The sequence below is a fragment of the Ptychodera flava genome, chromosome 14 (assembly GCF_041260155.1).
Source record: "Ptychodera flava strain L36383 chromosome 14, AS_Pfla_20210202, whole genome shotgun sequence".
NCBI classification, from domain to species: domain Eukaryota; kingdom Metazoa; phylum Hemichordata; class Enteropneusta; family Ptychoderidae; genus Ptychodera; species Ptychodera flava.
This window is the reverse complement of record NC_091941.1, coordinates 32,555,075-32,573,962: the sequence shown is the minus strand read 5'-3', so window position 1 is coordinate 32,573,962 and position 18,888 is coordinate 32,555,075. Positions and strand designations below refer to the sequence as shown.

Here is an 18,888-nt window from a genome sequence, read left to right as displayed (position 1 = left end):
ACAGGTGTTGATCTCTAAGTACTGTGAGAGAATCATAAGAGACAAAGAGAAAACTTTTTCTTTGTGGTGTGGTCTCATTGAACCTGATCTGATATCAGAGAGAAGACTATGTGTAAGGCAAATCCAACCATAGAATTTCTCCCTTCTGGAATGAAATATACATGCAGGTGACCATGCTGACACTCACAATTCACAGAAATAAACGTGAGCACATCAAATACTACCTGTAGAAGCACAGAATCTGCTTAGTCCATGCTGAACTTTTATTCTTAAAAAATTTATGAAATGTACACGGGATACATGGCTAAGGAATTCACAAAGCTATAAATCTTGAAAAGGACTTTTATTCCACTTTATACGGTTGCACTGATTTGGATGTATGCTTATATACACCCTGTTGCGTGCCATGAGACAATTATAAACAGTTGTTAGCACATGACACAATTACAGTCAGTGCCTTTAGCAGAGTAGTACAAACAAAATATCCTTGAAAGCTCAACGACATGGCTTGGCAAGTGCGCGAGTCAAAAGTGTATCTTTTTTTACATGAAAGTACATAGAATAGCTCAAATAACATATTAAGAGCTTCAGTGCATAAAACTGATACACCAGTCTGAACTATTTGGTATGTGGACAAATTTATGGAATATAACAGAGAACTGAAATGATTTTAACTGATAATATGACTAAGTGTGAACAGGGCAAGAGCTATTTTCCAAAGAAAACACAGAGTTTTAATAGATGGGCTTTTACAGCACAAGCTCAATTATCATGGTACACAGAAGTAGTGGGGACCACAGTTTCAGTTTTCACAGTCACACTGCATCTGATTTTTAACTTTGTATCTTAACAATGCCGACATTCACTAAGACGATTGCCAAGCCATACCATTGAACCCCAAGGAATACAAACTATCGGCTTCGGTGCATGAAACACTATTGCCCTAACTGTAAATGTACTCATTCTCCCTGCAGGTGATATTGGCAGATGTAAAGATCTTGCTTACATAAAGAATGGCAAAAACACACACAAACTCTTTGCACCTTGATAAAATGCCCAACTTCATGATGATGCACATGAACATCCTGTATGGGAAGAATATACAATAGGGCAATGAAGGCCACTTCTTTGAGTTTTGATAGTGTCTCTATGTCCAACACGTCATTCCAGTTGGCACATTGTTTATTTTTAAAAATGTGTTTAAAAAAATGACTCCACTTATATTCGGCAAAAATTACTGAAGTCCGCAAAGCACATACAAGATTACATGTACATTGTCACGGTAAATGGAATTGTGAAATCTGTTTAGTTAGGAGAACACCGTTCAGGGGTGTAATCTTTATATTAAGCTACAAGGATTTCAAGGACAATGCTGGGGTAACACTTTCAGCTAACTCAAACAGATTCAAAGAATATACTGTACTTCAAAAAAATGCAAAAAAAGTCACAAGTATTCGTTCTTTCACAGACTTGAAAAAAGAATGTGAATAATTGGTAAAAGAAACTACAACAACAGAACATAAATAACACAAGGATGATGATGTTCATCTATAAGGACCCTTTGTTACATAATATGATTACAAAAATACATAAATATCTAAAATCAAAGGGATTATAATATTGGTCTCTGTTTGAGACAGAAATATTCTTCCATGACGGAAGGTATTGGATATTATTTCCTAAAATAGGAACATTAAAGTTTGAGGACTTCATAAATTTGAACATAGACTCAACTCATCGCACATTTAACAAACTCAGTAATATCAGTTTTCATTGCAAGAGCTGACCGGCAAACAAACAATTTTCTAAGTAGGGAACACAGGAACTTTTGAGCCAATTTAGGGGAAAATCATGAAAAAGCACTGAAGTCTGCTGTCTCTGAAAATTTCACATAACCAGAGTCACTTGCAACTGCCAAGTTGATAAAAGTGTTTTTATCCCTGCTGTATTGACAATTAAATTATTTGGTTATGTTGCTACCACATAACAGATACAATGAAACATTTTTGGCGCAGGTGTTCCAAGAATGTACACTTAAAAATCTGATTCACAAATAAACATATAGACAGCATATGGCATCATTTTGAAGATCTTTGGCCAAACTCATGAAGTCATCAAACAGTTTTTGCTCCACTGTACTGAGCAAAACAGATGAAGACGCATCAAGCAGAAATGAACAATGAGAAACAGAATTGCACAGCCCTCACGGAGACTGAGGCCGACATTTATGAGGTGACACTGAAACAAGGTGAAATGGATGTGAAATGATTGGGTGGCCTTGAGAATAAAGTGAAGGTTTAGAGATCTTTGACTGGCATATATCATAAGTTGATGTGAAGGAGATGATGATTGGTTTGTGTTGAAAGGAAAATGATGATGACTGGTTGGTTTTGAAAGCAAGATATAATAGAAAGAGTAGATTGGTTCACACGATGAAAATAGAGAAGAGATTTTGTTTAGAGACAAGGTAAGAGTATGTGATTGGCTGATGCTGATAGAGATCAAAGTGAAATGGATGAGAGATGACAGGCCTGTATTAAAAACAGGATGAAACAGAATGATATGATTGGTCAGTATTGAGAACACAGAGAGCAGAGATGAATCTAAAGAAGGCAAGAGGAGAAATACTTATGATAACAAACACATCTACACGACAGACAGTGAAATCAGTGAAATACAGTTTATCAATCTTGTCTTCAGATCAGCAAAACATGGTATATCCAGAATATTGCAACATTATCAAGTAACAAGTGTACATCTTCAAGCATCGATACATTTTATGATGTAAATACAATAAAAACTACACTGTTGTTATGGTTGGGTTGAAAGTGAATGACATCTGTACCACATGAGGTAACTGTAAATAACACATTTAACAAGTTAGCGTGACATTAAAAGACAAAAAAGCTAAGAATTCATAACAAAACTGGTGAGAAAGTAAATGACAATCTTTTGAAATCACAGAAAGATGGGAATTGGTAAAGACTTGATTGCTCCATTTTCAAGGTCAAGTTTCAAAAATTGAACAAATACAAACTATTGTTTTCCTTTCAGGATATGGACATGAACAGAAGAACACAAAGAAATTGTAAAAATATTCCAAGGCACAATGGCTGTAACATCAGATTAAGTTACTCAGTGACACTTTGGATCGAAGATCTGACAGGAATGGACCAGTAGATTCTGTGGAGAAAAGGGCAGAGTGATGTTTTGATACTGTTTACAAAAAATGCTCTGCCTAGTTCTAAAAGTCTGCAGATGTATGGACAGAGAGAATTTAAGACTCGGCACAGCACTGATATTTTTCAGAAAGATGTATTATACTATGCATATTTGAATCACAAGGCAGGTCTCTAACATTTTCAGTCTATACATATGCCTCTAGTTTTGCCTGACCGCCACAAATCTAATGGTACATCCCTAGACTTCTGTTTTCCGCAGTATCATGAATAATAACAATGGATTTGATCATTGTACTTTTTTGTGTGGAATGGGTTTGTGCGTGGAAACAATATTATGCAAAAATAAATTGCAGAACAGCCTTGCTAGATTATTAGTCAACGGCAGTTCCATATTTTACATTATCCAAGCAGTGTTTGCAAAGTAAAGGTGTCATGGCAACACCTTCAGGGGTTAGAGCCCGGTTAGAGCCTCCAATGTACCCACACTGATGACAACAGCCACAGTCGCAAATTTTAATTCTGACTTACTAAGAAAAACTGCATGACATATAACAGAAAAGTAAAAATGACCAAAGTATCATACAATAATGGCAATGCATGGACTACTAGTAAATTGACATACTTTACATGTATGATTATACAAGGAATAGTGACAGGAAAAGTCCTGTTCTAAAAGTGATACATTCGACAGAAACAATGGTTGGTTTACAACATGACATGATGTTATTGACTTTGCACACAAAACACCAGGTATCAGTACTATACATTGAATTTCAGTTTGATTTACTCATCTTTTGATGTCATCATTGCGTAAATACAATGAAATCAGTTGCAAAGAAACAACCCTCCTCTTCCATGTGTCTTGGTGTGAGCCAGACCAAAGATTACAGGGAGGACAAACCAAGCTAAATATCAGCAAGGGTTGAAAGCATTCCATATTACAATATCGACAACACAGATGTGACCGACATTGATTGAAAATTTCAGTACATTTGTAAGATGCTTGTGATATGATTGCATATCACGATATACGTGTTTTGTCACAATTACTGTATAACAGTATAAATAGCACCTTTCATATCAAGCAGTTTATTCAAGTACATCAGGAAAACGTTACATGGTTAGAAAAATGAAATATACATTGTCCAAAAGTAGTACAAAGAAAAAAGAACATTTCTAGGGAAATATTTGCAATAACAAATTCCTGAAAATATCATGGACAGTAACAAGCTAGATTTTGGCAAGCATGCAATATCATCATCAACAGCACTGGTTCTGTCAGTGTTTATGTCATGTTAAACATTGAATCATACCAGTATATTGCTGGTTCAAATATTGCAATCTGATTGGTCGAGACGTGTAAATAACCATGCTATATTCGCAATATAGCACGGCTTGAACAGGCACGAGCTCTCAGCTACAGAAAAATTCCCTTTTGACGTTTCACGCCAGAATTTCAATTTAATATTATGATATAACAGCAATAAACCACCACAGCAACGGGTATACCACTCGATTTTGACAAATTCACTCCATGTATGCACTTGCTATCTCTCGTGCACATACGTTTTGGTATACTGTCGCTGGGTGTGGTTTATTGCTTAAATAATGAAAGCAGAGAAAATATCTATTGAGCCTCATAGGATTACAGTTTGGGGAGAATTGGGGTTGACATGACACTTGTTGGAAGTCTTGTACAGACAAACAAAGCCATTTACCGATTATCAAAGAGGTCCATCCTGGAAAAAGGAGAGCTACCCTAGAGACTATCATTACGGGAAAAATATGACATTCTATTGTGTTACTATGATTCTGTGAATAGATCGAAATACAAAACGAGAATTGAGTGATATGTTCATTGAAGTGTTTTTCAAGGCAAGTCTTATGGTATGTCTTGTACTGAGTACAAAAGGAGGTGAGTTAGATATCATGAAAGGTGGAATTACAAAACGCATGAAAATTTTCTGAGAACAAGATTTGTCCCTCCTTTTATATCAGGTCAGAAAAATTTGACATCTCTCTCAGCAAGGAGGTGGTATATCAATTGGATAACTATATCTGCTGCAGCGAAACATTTAAAAATTAATTGGGAAAATATGTGTAATTACTGATATTAAAATGCGAGACATTAAAAGAATGATGATGGGATAATGTTGTACCACTGTACAAACTGTACTTGATTAACAGATAAGGATATCAGAAAACAGTTTGATTTTGGCAATGTTGATCAGCACATTGTAAAACTAGGTATTTAAGATTTGTTGACCTGATAAAATCATCTTTTAATATTTCGTTTTATCAATGCAGTTCCTCTACCAACACAGAGAAACTTGAAATGTTTTGAAGAAATGAAATGCAATGCAGGGCAACAAATAAACAGTGATTATGTCCCTTGGGAAGATGGAGTTTATTTCCTGGCTAACTCTCTCATGAAGGAAAAGGAAAAAAAAAAATATCAGGCAGAAGCGCAGTTTGTTTTTAGTTGGAGGGCGTTTATCAAAATAATTACACTAAACATTTTAAGCCTATCTTCTCCGGACTGACGATGATTGTTAGCTTCACTCTGTTCCACTTCCTAAGAATCAAAGATCATAAATGTTCCCAAGCTGAGGACTCCTGGAGCCTTTAACTTATTAAATAATATCTGGTTCTCCTGACTTCTGCCAAGTTACGATAAAGCTTTTACAGACTAGGTTTGTAAAAGGTGCACCTGCATTTGTATCTGTAAACATTTTTATTAAAAACTTTTTCAAAGGGGAAAAAAACAGCACTCTTGATCAACAAGACGACCAGCTCTCTCTGATGATAATTGTTACCAGCTTACACAATGCATTTGTGCACAATGAATGATGAAACGTATGGTTTATGTGGCATCTATATGGTGTGGAAACCTTAAATTATGTTTAAAATCTTGATATTTCAGAATAGTAAATGATATTAAAAGAATTGATCTGTTTTAAGTGGATGTAGTTTGAACAGCAAGCTTAACGACTACTGGCTTATTTTTTTTATTTGAAAGTATCAGAGAAAGACGATGCAACATAAATACTGTTGGAAGGCTGCTAGACCAAACATCACAGCATCTTAAATGGAAATGATCCCATGGAGATAATAGCAGGAGAGATGACTCTCATCTGAAAGAACTATGCACCTCCAAACAGAAAGGTTCAACCCTTTCACCACCATGGTTTGGCCCCAATCCATTGTTATCAAAGGTGACTGTGGACCTGTTCACAGGGAATTGGGGTGAACAGGTTAAACTTGTGCTCATACTTTGCTCGAGGAAACTTTAAACCATCGTCTTTCTCTTTCAACTACTTTGTTAGGATCAGTGAAAAGGTACACCATAAAATTTTGAGATAAAAAAGACATGCCCTAATTTTTGATAAAAGACAACACAAATCCTTCCTGGACAAAGGTAGATAGACATTGTCAATATAAAAATGGCACTGCTGTTTCCATGATTTGTTTTTTGTAAAAGTAGCATCCGTCACATTGGACATACAATGTCCACTGTTGAGGGGTCGGTACGAAATCACTGCCTTTGGCAAAAGCAGAAACATCTGCGGCCATGCATTCAAAAATGTGGAAAGTATGTCTGATTGATCAAACCAATTATACACAAATAAAGCTAAGCAGATTGTCAATCTTTCACATTCCTTTTGTGATTAGTCAGGGATACTAAAAGGTCATCATCATCACGGTCAATCTCTAAAATTGAAATGACGCAGCATGGAACAGATCAGTTTGAATATACATAAATCACAGATAGTAAAGATGTGGACACAAGACATAGAAATCCAAAAGTTAACAATTGTCAATTTTAAGTTGACAATAATGGCCAATGATATCGCTGCCATATTGTGATGTGGCCTCCATGGTTAGACTGAGCACAGCTCACATAGTACAAAGGGCACTGTGAAACAAAAACTTTGCTGCTACACCAATAACCAACCCAAGCTCACTGTGGCAGGTTAGCTGTGTCCAGTTGAATTATTTAGGAGATATTTTGCGGTAAAAAAGACAAGACAGCAGTATGTAGTCAATGAGAGGCCGCAGAGAGAGAGAGAGAGAGAGAGAGAGAGAGTTGATAAAAGCAACAAAAACATAAGTAGAAGGAAAATGTACTCATCCAGTCAATAGCTATTATTATACTGTTATTTTCTTGTAATTTAGCAGACTTTAATGCGACGATTGAAAAGATTTTCATAGGCAGGTTGAGCCTCCCTGATGGCATCTTGAACATATTCAGGAAGTGATGAGGTGTCTATTTTTGCTGTATGTGCGTTGGCTCCCGGGGTCTTGATGAATCCAGTGCTACTGGAGACAGTACCATACCATGCATTCTCCCAGGTCCAGTGCTCGCTCTGGTCGTCTGCATCCCATTCCAACATGCGGTCTGTATACTCCAAGCCTACAGCCTCGCAGTATTTCTTCATCATGGCGGCTGGGTCACTCAGTAGATCGTCAGCGTCGATTACGACTGGCTCCTCACCTGTCACATCTCTGACGTGCTGGTACAGCTGCCACATTTCGCAGAAGCCTGCTTCTTCAGGCCGGAAATCTGACCATTCAGGCATGTTTCCTCTCTTTATTGTCTTATATAGGGAAGTGATAGCCTTAGTTGGGTCACGAATGAGGAACGTGTGGCGATAGCCGGCTGGTAAGGCATCAAATTGCCCAACCATGGCATACGCCATATCCTTTAGGAAAACCCCTTGGTACTGTGGGAAGGCGCCCTCTAGAGTTGACTTGACATCTCCATACCTGAACTTCTCAACAGGTTTGTCATCTTGGTATCTGGTATATATTCTCTCCTCTCCATGGTAGGATGCAATGCAATAGTATTCGTGATACACTTTGACATCTTGAAGGGTTCTCATTGACCTCTCAAAGGCGGTTGAAATGCATCTGGGTGCTGACCACAGGATGACCTTGACAACTGCATCTACCTTCTGACTCATATTTCTGAAATGTTCCAAATATCAGAATAAATAAATAAGTAAATAAATACATAAACACATAATCATAATAATAATAACAATGTAATGGCCCTTTGCTTCCACTTCAGTAGAACTACAGCACGCATGCATATTTGACTTGTATAGCCACATGTAAATCAAATTTATTCGTGCCAACAATGTCTAAGGTTGGTCAATTTCATTTGAACCCTACACTGCCCCGAGTCTGTGGGCTTCTTAATATCAGAGTAAATTCAATGAATAAACTTCAGCAGGCTGTTGAGTTGATGGTGAAGTGAATGCAAAACCAACACTTAGCACACCAGTAACTACCATGTACGCCGAGAGTCCATAATCTACTAGAACCCTTCAAAGAAACATTCCTCAGAAACTACGAATCATATTATTCAGACAGTAATTCATGCCCTTGAATGACAATATTTTCTGTACTATATATATTCACTTTTTTTGCACACTGAACATGCAAATGAGCCAGCGAATTTCAAAGCAATTAGACAAGCTCCTTGTTTTTGATTAAAAGGAAGAAAATTACCTAAAATGCACAACATTAGTAATTTCACATCACCTGAGGCTGATGGAGATATGATAACCAAATGGCACACCAACAGGACAAGCTGTTTATAACTGCCAACAATTCAAACAGAAAGGAAAAAGAGATCCTAAGCAAACAAAGACTGCCAATTTCAGCATAGTCTGAATAAATGTGAATGAAAAAACAAAGTCAAAAAAAATTTGTTCATTTCATAATAACTTCACGATATTCCTCATGATATAAGTTTCAATGAGAAAATCTTTCAGACGTTAAAAACACAACAATAATAAACTGATAAGATCATGCAATTGCTTAACATTCAATAAAACGGAAAATTGTCACGCTAACCTGAACAAAACTAAAGTGAACATAGTGAACATATCTACTCTAACTCTGCCAACAGTAATCAAAGTTTTTCCATTTTTCCCTTTTGTTGTATTTTTTTTCAAAAGATTAGCATTATTTGTTTGAATAGCAAATTCATGTCAACTGTATCACACCTCCAGTCCTCAATCCATCTACATACCAAGTACTGAGCATTCAGTTGAGTCCATGATTCATTTCCTACGTACCATAGAATGCTGACAGCAGCCTAAGGAGATTCACATAAATGAAGGGACGCAACCAATGTTTATTTGGCACAGTTTGCAGTGATTGGATGGCTACAAAACCGGCGAACTATGAACATGCATTGAATGTTGAATTTGCTTTGCATTTGCTCGACATTAGTCGCAAATTTCTGGGAGGAGGCAATGTTTATGAACAAAAAAGTTATGTAGGTCTCGAGGAGACCGCCGCCCCTTCCCTTTGGTAACTAACACAGCATTGTCCATGCATTATGTAAACACTGTTTCAAGAAAATGGACAAGACTGATTCTGACAGCTACAAACAGCGACTATGACAAGATGAATAATTAGAATAATGCTGACTGAATCTAACAATGGAACTTTCCATGCATGATTAACTTCTGACCCTGATTAGTGTGTGATTCATGACTGTTTGCAACCCTAGGCATGTCTGGGAATGTCTGGCGTGTGAGTAATTTATGTATTTGTAAAGTCTGTATGTCTGCAGCAGGCTATTGGACGTGTAAAATAACCAGATCTTTGGGATCTTTGTGAAATTTACATATTTGAAAAAATGTACATGCGCAGACAATAGACATTGGACATTTACTGTAAGACCATATTTTTCCATTAAAAATCTTTTCATTATTCCCCTTGTTACCCCTTGAAATCGTGAGAAAAATATGCATGAAATAGGAAATTAGTCATTTTTTCCTCAAAATGCCCAGCTGGGTTGGCATTTGTCATCACTGAGTCATTTTGTCATAGCGACAGCACAAGCTAGCTTTTATTGAAATTGTATTAGGCTGTTGATCATAAAATACAACAAACAGTCTGCCAAAAGGAAGCCCACAAAAAATAATTGGACACTGTATCTTTTATGGAACACGACTACTTGCAGTGAATGGGGTACAATGAACCATTTTAAAAATGGAGCATTTGCGTCCTTGACATACAAAGCAGTGATGAGGTTCACTGGTCTCACATTGCAACAGGATTTTTAGAGATGTGTAGGACCCACAAAAATAAAACACAATTGACTGGTTAGGGTGTGGTGGAAAAGGTATGAAATCATGCAGTTTCCAGTGTACCAATCTTTTCAAAATTACATACAAACTTTCATTACTTCCTATAGCAGCCAATTTTCACCAGGAAAGGAGATGGAAGCAAAATTGCTAAAAGTCCCACTTTTCAACCAGACACTGAATGACAACTGGTTTGGCTGGCCACAGCTCGTTTCAGTGTTCATTACACACAGACACCGGTGTAAGAAATTCATAACAATAGGTCATCCTGGTACATGACTTTGAAAAGTTTCCTGTCTGAACAAGATACTACCTGGCATGAAAATCATATCTCATATCCCTGGCATACATACCCATCCTCTGATCTAAACAAACCTACATGCAATTATTGGGACCCTCCCAGCAAGCAGGGTACCTGAATTTCACCTGCTCAGCCAAAATTTTTTTGCCTCAGGCACATATTTCCTACTCTGTTGACTTATACAAATACATTATATAATCACTAACCTAGTTATATTTTGTTTCAAAAATGTTTAATGGCAGAAGCAAAGTGATACAATGTTGAATAAAAGATAAAAAGTCATAATAGTTGCTACATTGTATCACACAGTGATAAGTCAAAGAGAGCCAATGTTGAATAAAACAAACTACACTGTATCAGTTTTCAAAAATAACAAAGTTGTCCCATTAACATTTTTGAAATTACATAATGCTTCTATAAAACCATTATGTAGGTATCAATTACAATGTAGGTAATTTTGGGTTCATGAAATATTTGTCATTCTTGTATATTTTGGATTTACTGCTAGCGGCTATTTGAAGCACCTTTAAGGTAGAATACACCTTGGGACAGATATTTGGATTCTCAACTTTTAGCGATATGTTTTGGTCTACCACTTGTCAGGGCTCATTTTGAAGCTCATGGAGGACTTCAGTTATTACCATGTTATTTTGGTGAATAATAAAAAATCTAACTTTTCCCCCTAGAGTTAACACAGGGATGGTGGCCCCATTTGAATTTAAAGTGTCGCCAATTTTAAAATGTCAAAGAGACAAAGTCTGAGAATATTGATATTTCTATATATCATGACTTATCTTATCAAAAAGCAAACATGAAGATAAAGATTGTCGATCAAGCAGCACGTGATCCCTATTAAAATAGATATACCTCATTGCAATAGGTGATACAATTGAATTACTGTGTATTTATCTCTTTATATGTTAAAAATCCCGTAAATTTGCTTTTTCCTGTAGCAGTTCTGTCTTTGTATCTGGGTTTGAAGTCAAATGATGAAAACAACCCTTTCATCTTGTTTCAAGATCTTGTCGCAATGTCACCAGTGCCCAAAATGACACTAGTAAAACAGAAATTACCCAAAACTGAGCAAAGTTATGAATGTTAATTTTGCCTATAACGTGATGGGACAGGGTTGGGGGGGGGGGGAGACATGCTGGTGTCACACAAACATGTATCAGTGTATGATGTAGCATTTCCGAGGAAGAACATGCGCCCCAAAACCCATGAGCGCAATCGTAAAATAATAAAATTGTTTAGGAAAGCCTTCTACATGTGATTTTTTTCACACAGCTTTCAAGTGACATGAAACTGAGTCTTTCTGGTCAAAGACCAAAATAAAAATAACCATAAATATAAAATAACCATGATGAGAGGACTTGGGACAAATTGCTGAATGTCACTCTCGACTGCAAGCAGTGTCGGTCATTCCTTATGGTAAACCAAGTAGTTGTAATACTATATTTTGAGGAAAATCATAAAAGGGATGTGTTTTTAACACCTCTTGTCATGGCTGAACTCTAGGAAAAGGATATGATAGAAATCTCCTACCTGCTCACACTTTATCAAAAATACTATCTCGGATGAGTAGAAGAGAGATTTCATGCCAGCCACTCACATAATTGCATATTAATTGCATATTATCTTTTCATTTTTTGAGTATTCAAACAAATTTGTTGCATCCGTCTTTGTTATTGGGTGGCCGACATTTCTTTGAAAGCTACCATAGGTTAGCATGCTGCTTTACGTATGATGAGAAGTATGTGTACTAGTGGGCAGGGCCAGATGGTATGTTCAAACATACAGTATAGAGGGGGGACCTCTACTGTCGAAAACGATGTGACTAAAAAAGAAACCTTGATGCCGAGGAGGGCTTGTGAGGGATGGACCCCTTGTGACATTGGAGGAGGGCTAGTGAGGGGGAACCCCTGTAACACTGATATGGTTCAACTACAAGTATGACATTTTTATTTTTGTCATATGATATTAAAAATAGTTTTTCTTTAATTATGCACATTTTCCATCCGATTGTAAACATATCCTGAACATATTAACATAATTATAGAGTCTGGTGAGGACTTCGCTGTCATAAGGTATTCCAGCCCTAGCTTTCCAAGTTGCCTACTTAACATATGTTGCGTAACACTTTGCATTTGTGTTTGAGACAAAAAATTTTGTCCCGGGAAAAATAGAAAACGAACTGCGTATGACAGCTTAACCAGGTGTAAAATATCAGATGCGATATTTACCAGCATTAAATTTCATTTTGCCTAGCTGATCTTGGGTTCGCGAAATGCTCGGGCCGCAGGTGGCGAAACATTCCTCATTTTTAAGCGCACGCACACAGACAGGATTTTACGCGCGGAAGTCAATTCAATGTGAATCTTGCGAAGGGGGGGGGGGGGTGCAATTCCTCTGCTTGAAAACTGTGCCCGCTACTATCCGTTATTTTTTCCTAGCTGTATGGGAAAAATTGGGCATAACGCTACTTTCTCTGCATCGCCCCAAGACATCGGACGGCTTTACATGTAAATGTTCCATGTGTTGTGGAAAATCTAGCGCATACACCGCTAAGGTACGTACGCGAGGCTATTTTTTCACGGGTATTTTACTTGTTTCATAAGTAGAGCTACGGTTCCAATGAGGCTCAATATATCAAAAGACTCACCCGCGGTGTATGATTCTGTGTAACGTATGTTTTGGTTGAGTAGGGAGGGGAAGGGGGAGGGGAGTACTAATGACACGTGAGGAGAATGAGTATTGAGAGTCCTGTATCATGTGGCAGGCGCAGCGAACCTGTGGGTATGACAACAGCATAATCCATACGGATCGGCGGAACACTGCGGCAACACAAACGATCTTCGCGGTCTGACAATCTATAAAGTGTAATGCTAGAAAAAAAACCCGACCACAACACCTTGCTGGAAAAAAAACTACATCGTTAAACGCCTTACCTTACTTTTTTCTCGTTCTCTAGCAGAAATGATAGCGACGAGTACGGATGTCTGCAACTGCGAATATCTGAATATGTAGATATGTGTGGTCTGAGTTCCTTGTAATTCCATTATCACGTGTGTAGGAAGTTTCCTTCATGAATGCTGTCAGCGTGCACGGCAAGGCTGGCGCGGCTCGACGTCAGTGGCTGATGTTTTATTCATTAAGTTAGGCAAGTGCCATAAACTTAAAAGAGGGGGTACTTACAATGAGGACATATGCAGTCTTGTCGCCTCCCTAGATTTGATGTTTTTCAACCCTAGAGTTAACGTTTTAAAAGTAGGAACTTTTCGACCCTACTTTTTCACACTTTATCATCTTTTTGCATACATTTCGGAAAAACTGACTCATTCTCGGCGGGATTTTCAAAACATATACGAAAAATATCACATAATGCTGAATCAACATGAAAGTTTGAAACCCTCATGTTGTTTGTCGAACACATATGAACATGCTCGGCTATTGACAACGCTATGACTTTCTATTCATTAGCCGAACACTATACGACGCATAGTAGGTCTCGATCAGTGTAGATTTGTAAATTTATCCATTTACAAATTTCTGTCTCAATAAACCCTCAAATTCCTCTGTATACACTGTCTTTTGTTGAGTGACCTTGCTTGATGCATCCGTAAATAATGTTGCAATACCACAAACATTGGGAAGAGGTGATATCTCTCTACAACACTACATGAAAAGCCAGGAAGCAAAGTTGAAAAATGAGAATTTTTATTTGGCAGTTTTCCCCGTAATTTTCCTCGCCCTCTCTCTAATAATATGGTGGTTCGTTCCTCAATAACACGTGAGAACGCCTTCAACCATGCGGGTTCATGGACCGGACAGTGCAGTGTTAATGTATACAACGTTACCAACACCACAGACACCAGATCTGACTAGCCTATTGTACGTTGGAGACGAGACAAGGTCAACTTGAGATCACCTTGACCGTGCGTGGTCCCGCTGTCACTTGCCTTGACAGAGCTTCACGTCATTGTTTGGTCTCGCTTTCAGCCATTAGAAGGGTGATGACAAAAACCCCGGCAAAAAACCTAGCGATACAAGCCATGAAACAGGCATTCGACTCAATGCAAGACTATCCTAAGCTTATTGCATAAGTGACTGACGGTTTTGCGGTTTGTTTTGAGGGATGCCGCAAAGTCACGATTTTGCGACCCAGGTGCATTTTTGTCAAACCACTCTTCTTGTAAGTCATCTGCTGAGCAGTTTTTTTAACATAATTTGGCTGGTTTGGAATCATTTGAAAATCAATTTATTCCTCTTTTAAATGGTATAATTATATTGTATGCAATATCTTTTAGAGTTTTCATGGAATAGGGCCAAATTACTGTCAGTGTCACAGCTTAGCTCAAATTCTAACAACTTTACCTGGACGTGATAAAAGGCAATGCTTTGTATAAAATCTGTATTTTTTTGCGACAGGGACATGTCAAAAATATGAAACAGACTTTTAACAGTAAAAAATAGTGGTATCCAATGGCTGTTACGGTCATATTTTGAGAGGTACCGTAAAATCACAGTATTGCCGACTCTCATCTTCTGTGTTAAACGTGTCTTCTCGTAAGTCATCTGCTGAGTTTATATTTTAACTTATAACCTGGCTTGTTGGGTATCATTATTAAGGCATATTGTAATATGCAATATCTTCAATAGTTTTTATGAAATAGGACCAAAACTTACCCCATACCCGTGAGTTTACATGGTCAATTGCAGTTACAGCTAATCTCAAATTCTACCAATTTTTTACCTAGACATAATATAATAGGCAATGCTTTGCATGAAATCTTTATTATTTGCTACAAGGACATGTCACAAATATGAAATAGACTTTTAACAGGAAGATAGTACGATTGAGTAGCCACTGTGATCATATATTTGAAGGGGTACCAAGATATGGCAAATTTGCTGAAACACATTTTTATCAGACATGTCTTTATGAAAGTCGCCAGTAACCTGAATTTGATACATAACCCAGAAATGTAGGGTAGCATTAGAAAGAATATTTTTCTTTACTCTTCAGTTTTGCCCACGACCTATAGGTTACCACGACAAAGAGTTACATGTAAAGGGACAAAACCGCTCCTTTTGGGCTTTTCAAGTTTTCTGATGAATATTGTTTGATAAGTAGTTTGTGTTGTTTGAAACGTGTTGAAATACTATATTGCCAACCTGTGCACATCCTCAACTCTGCTTGCGGCCGAACAAGATTAAACATTCAGTGAAACATTTGCATTATTCAGCAAAGGGGTAATTTTTGACTTTACTACAGCTATGTACCGTCGTCACTTTGTATTCTTGGTGACTTTTACCATGTTTAATATGCAAGTATTCCATGTTTTCTTGATATCACAAAATGGTAAAAAAGTGACTTTGTCCCTTTAACTTTATGTGTTTGGATCACGGTCACGGTCATAGAAACATACAGATGCAAATGTTAACCCTCCGATTTGCAGAACAAAAATAGTGTCTCAGACCAGTTGTAGTTTTATCGGGAGTTTATCTCATCACATGATATTGCAAACAATATTCGTCTCGAATTATGGTCGATAAATGAAACGTAATAAACTTTATTAAACAAGTCTTACCTGTGGTTGTTTCTGTGCCTCGCTATCTATTGTATAGTATTTCAAACAAAACAGTCTCTAATCCCCTTCATTAATTTGTTCTACGGATCATCAACATGTAGGCTTATCGCCCTGACCAATATCTCGTCAGCAGCTGATATAGGGGTCAATGACCTACATGATGTGACGAGTCGTTTGATATCACGCGTATGTAATGCGTAACACTGCAGCTAAATGTTATCAGCATAGATGGCAGTATACGCTTGACTACATCAGAAGTATAACTTTATTCATAAAAATAAAGTCTTCCAGAAATTATATAATGCAAACCAGATTACAATACCAGAAATGTAACGTTCCAATCCAACCACTCAACTGTTTCGCTTTCGGTAACGGTAAGCTCTATACTTGGATTTTCAGGATATAGTATTCCATCCTTTTTCAACTCACTACATATAAGGGACCGTTCAGTTTTTACGGCCGGGGGGGCCGGCAAAATCCAGGGGGGGGGGGGGTCATCGTAATTTTGGAATCCGCAAAGGGGGGGTCATCGCTTTTTCACTGGTAGGAAAGGGGGGGTCACCACATTTTCAAAACCATAATACCAACAATAAAGTTCACTTTATGCCATGGCCATGATCGACCCTCTTTACCGGCGGGCCGCCTTCGGCGGCCCACTACAATAAATATACATTATGTATTACCCATGACCCTCTTAACGGGCAGACGCCTTTGGCGGCCCACTCCAATTAGGTTTACTTCATGCAATGGCAATGATCCGACCCTCTTTACCGGCGGGCCGCCTGCGGCGGCCCACTACAATAAATTGACTTTATGTAATACCCCACGGCAATCTTACTGTAAAATTCCCAATTGAAGCCGCGGCTTGTATTAGAAACATTTTTGAGGGACCCCTGGGATCACGCACTGAATAATGGTAATGGCCGCGCGCCTTCAGCGGCCCTGTCCAGTAAAGTCTACTTTATGCAATAGCCATGATCGACCCTCTTTACCGGCGGGCCACCTTTGGTGGCCCACTAGAATAAAGTTGACTTTACGTAATGGCCCATGACCCTCTTAACCGGAGGGCTGCCTTTGGCGAACCACTCCAATAAAGTTTACTTTATACATGTCCATGGACATAAGTTGTCTATGGAAATGAAGTTAAAATTGACTCACTTAAAATTGACTTAATAGACGTTTCAATGGATGTGGCTGAGAAGTTTGTGCACTGGCATCTCTGCTACACGAATAAAGTGCGCTGCGTACCGAGTTCAAATCCAAACCATGCGGGTAAATTTGACATATGGGTTTTGGTTATTTTTCAAGGGGGGGGGTCATCAATTTTTTTCGTCTGACAAAGGGGGCGTCATCTTTTTTTCACAAAAAATGCAGGGGGGTCTATATTTTTTTGAACACCGGCGACAAGATTTTGCCGGCCCCCCCAGGCCGTAAAAACTGAACGCTCCCTAATTGTATCAAACCACGAAAACAGACTGTAGCTGTATACAGTTTTGCACCGTGATGACTTTAGGGACTGTTCAGAATTTACTTTCAGGGGGCTGGAGGATTTTCAGGGGGGCCCACCCATTTTCCCCAAGAAAAATTAGGGGGGGGGGCAGACAAAAATACCTCAAGCTTTTAGGGGGGCAAGGAAAAAAAAACATCAATTCAATATTTGCGCAGAACTTCTGATCCATACAATAATACAATAATCCTGTATGTGCATCCGGAAGATCATGTGGCACTGCATAAATGCTGTGGTGTCAGATTGTTGAAATATTGTGTACACAAGAAATTTGCTGTAGTCCAAGAAGTGATCTCAGTGTGTATGAAGCTAGGAGAAATGTGGATAGGCTTACACATTGTGTATTGATGCTAATACTTTTGTGTCCCATTCATTCTGATATATATAATCAAAGATTTCTCAGTGACGGCTGGCAGAAAAGGCAAAAAAAACCCAAAAAAACAAAAAACAAATTAACATGTATCGTTTCGTGTCATCTGGAAACATGCCCATCATGACTATTTTAAAATTAAAGTTTGTTTAAAAAATTTGAAGTATGAATGCTCTGTCATTTTGAAAAATACTGCTGACAAAATGTGAACTTTGACTTACACAGGATTATCGGCATTTTAATATGAACATTGGATTTGAATGGAATGAGCAAAATAACATGTGAATTCATGTTTTGGAGAAGGTGTTTTGTTCAAGAAATGTTCTAAAATATTCCTCAGATTGTTGCTTTCAGTGGCAGCTACTTGGTTTTATGGCAACCAAATTTGAAAAAAGAGAAAAGTAAAAACTAGTTGGCTTTCGCCATATATATCACTTTGCCAATTATGTGATCCACTGATTTTCTGTTCACCATTTCCAACTGACTTCTGTGCTTGTCTTTGTGTGCATCATATGTATCAGTGAGACATAACAAAAGAAGTATTCATATTTAGTAATTAACTTTTCTTCAGAAATTTACAACCAGATATGTTTATTGCTACCCTTTTCCAAAAGTGTGCCACTTGCAGTCCCTGCAAAACATTCTTTTCATAGTCACACAACTCTGAAATGTTTTGTTGTATCATCGATTAAATGTCCACTACAGTTCCTGCAACTTGTTAGACTGGATATGTCTATAGTGTATAAGCATGCATGTATATATTAGGGGGGCATGGGAAAAAACAGGAAAGATGAGGGGGGCCATAGATTTTTTCCATAATTTACTAGGGGG

At 37.9% G+C, this 18,888-nt stretch overlaps 1 protein-coding gene across 2 annotated transcripts; it reads right to left on the bottom strand.

The window, feature by feature from the left end:
- Positions 1 to 221: 221 nt before the first annotated feature.
- LOC139150211 (uncharacterized) lies at positions 222 to 13,696 on the bottom strand. Of its 2 annotated transcripts, none has more exons than XM_070722435.1 (2): positions 13,538 to 13,696; positions 222 to 8,150 (listed from the first exon to the last, which is right to left on the bottom strand). In XM_070722435.1, the coding sequence occupies exon 2, from the start codon at positions 8,144 to 8,146 to the stop codon at positions 7,355 to 7,357; it is 792 nt and encodes a 263-aa protein (XP_070578536.1). In that variant the 5' UTR covers positions 8,147 to 8,150; positions 13,538 to 13,696; the 3' UTR covers positions 222 to 7,354. The 2 variants fall into 2 exon arrangements, with proteins under 2 accessions (XP_070578536.1, XP_070578537.1); XM_070722436.1 differs by having other exon boundaries at positions 13,543 to 13,681.
- Between the last annotated feature and the right edge of the window lie 5,192 nt (positions 13,697 to 18,888).

Coding starts and splice junctions, on each gene's coding strand:
- LOC139150211 (XM_070722435.1), bottom strand. CDS start 8,146: ATGAGTCAGAAGGTAGATGCAGTTGTCAAGGTCATCCTGTGGTCAGCA.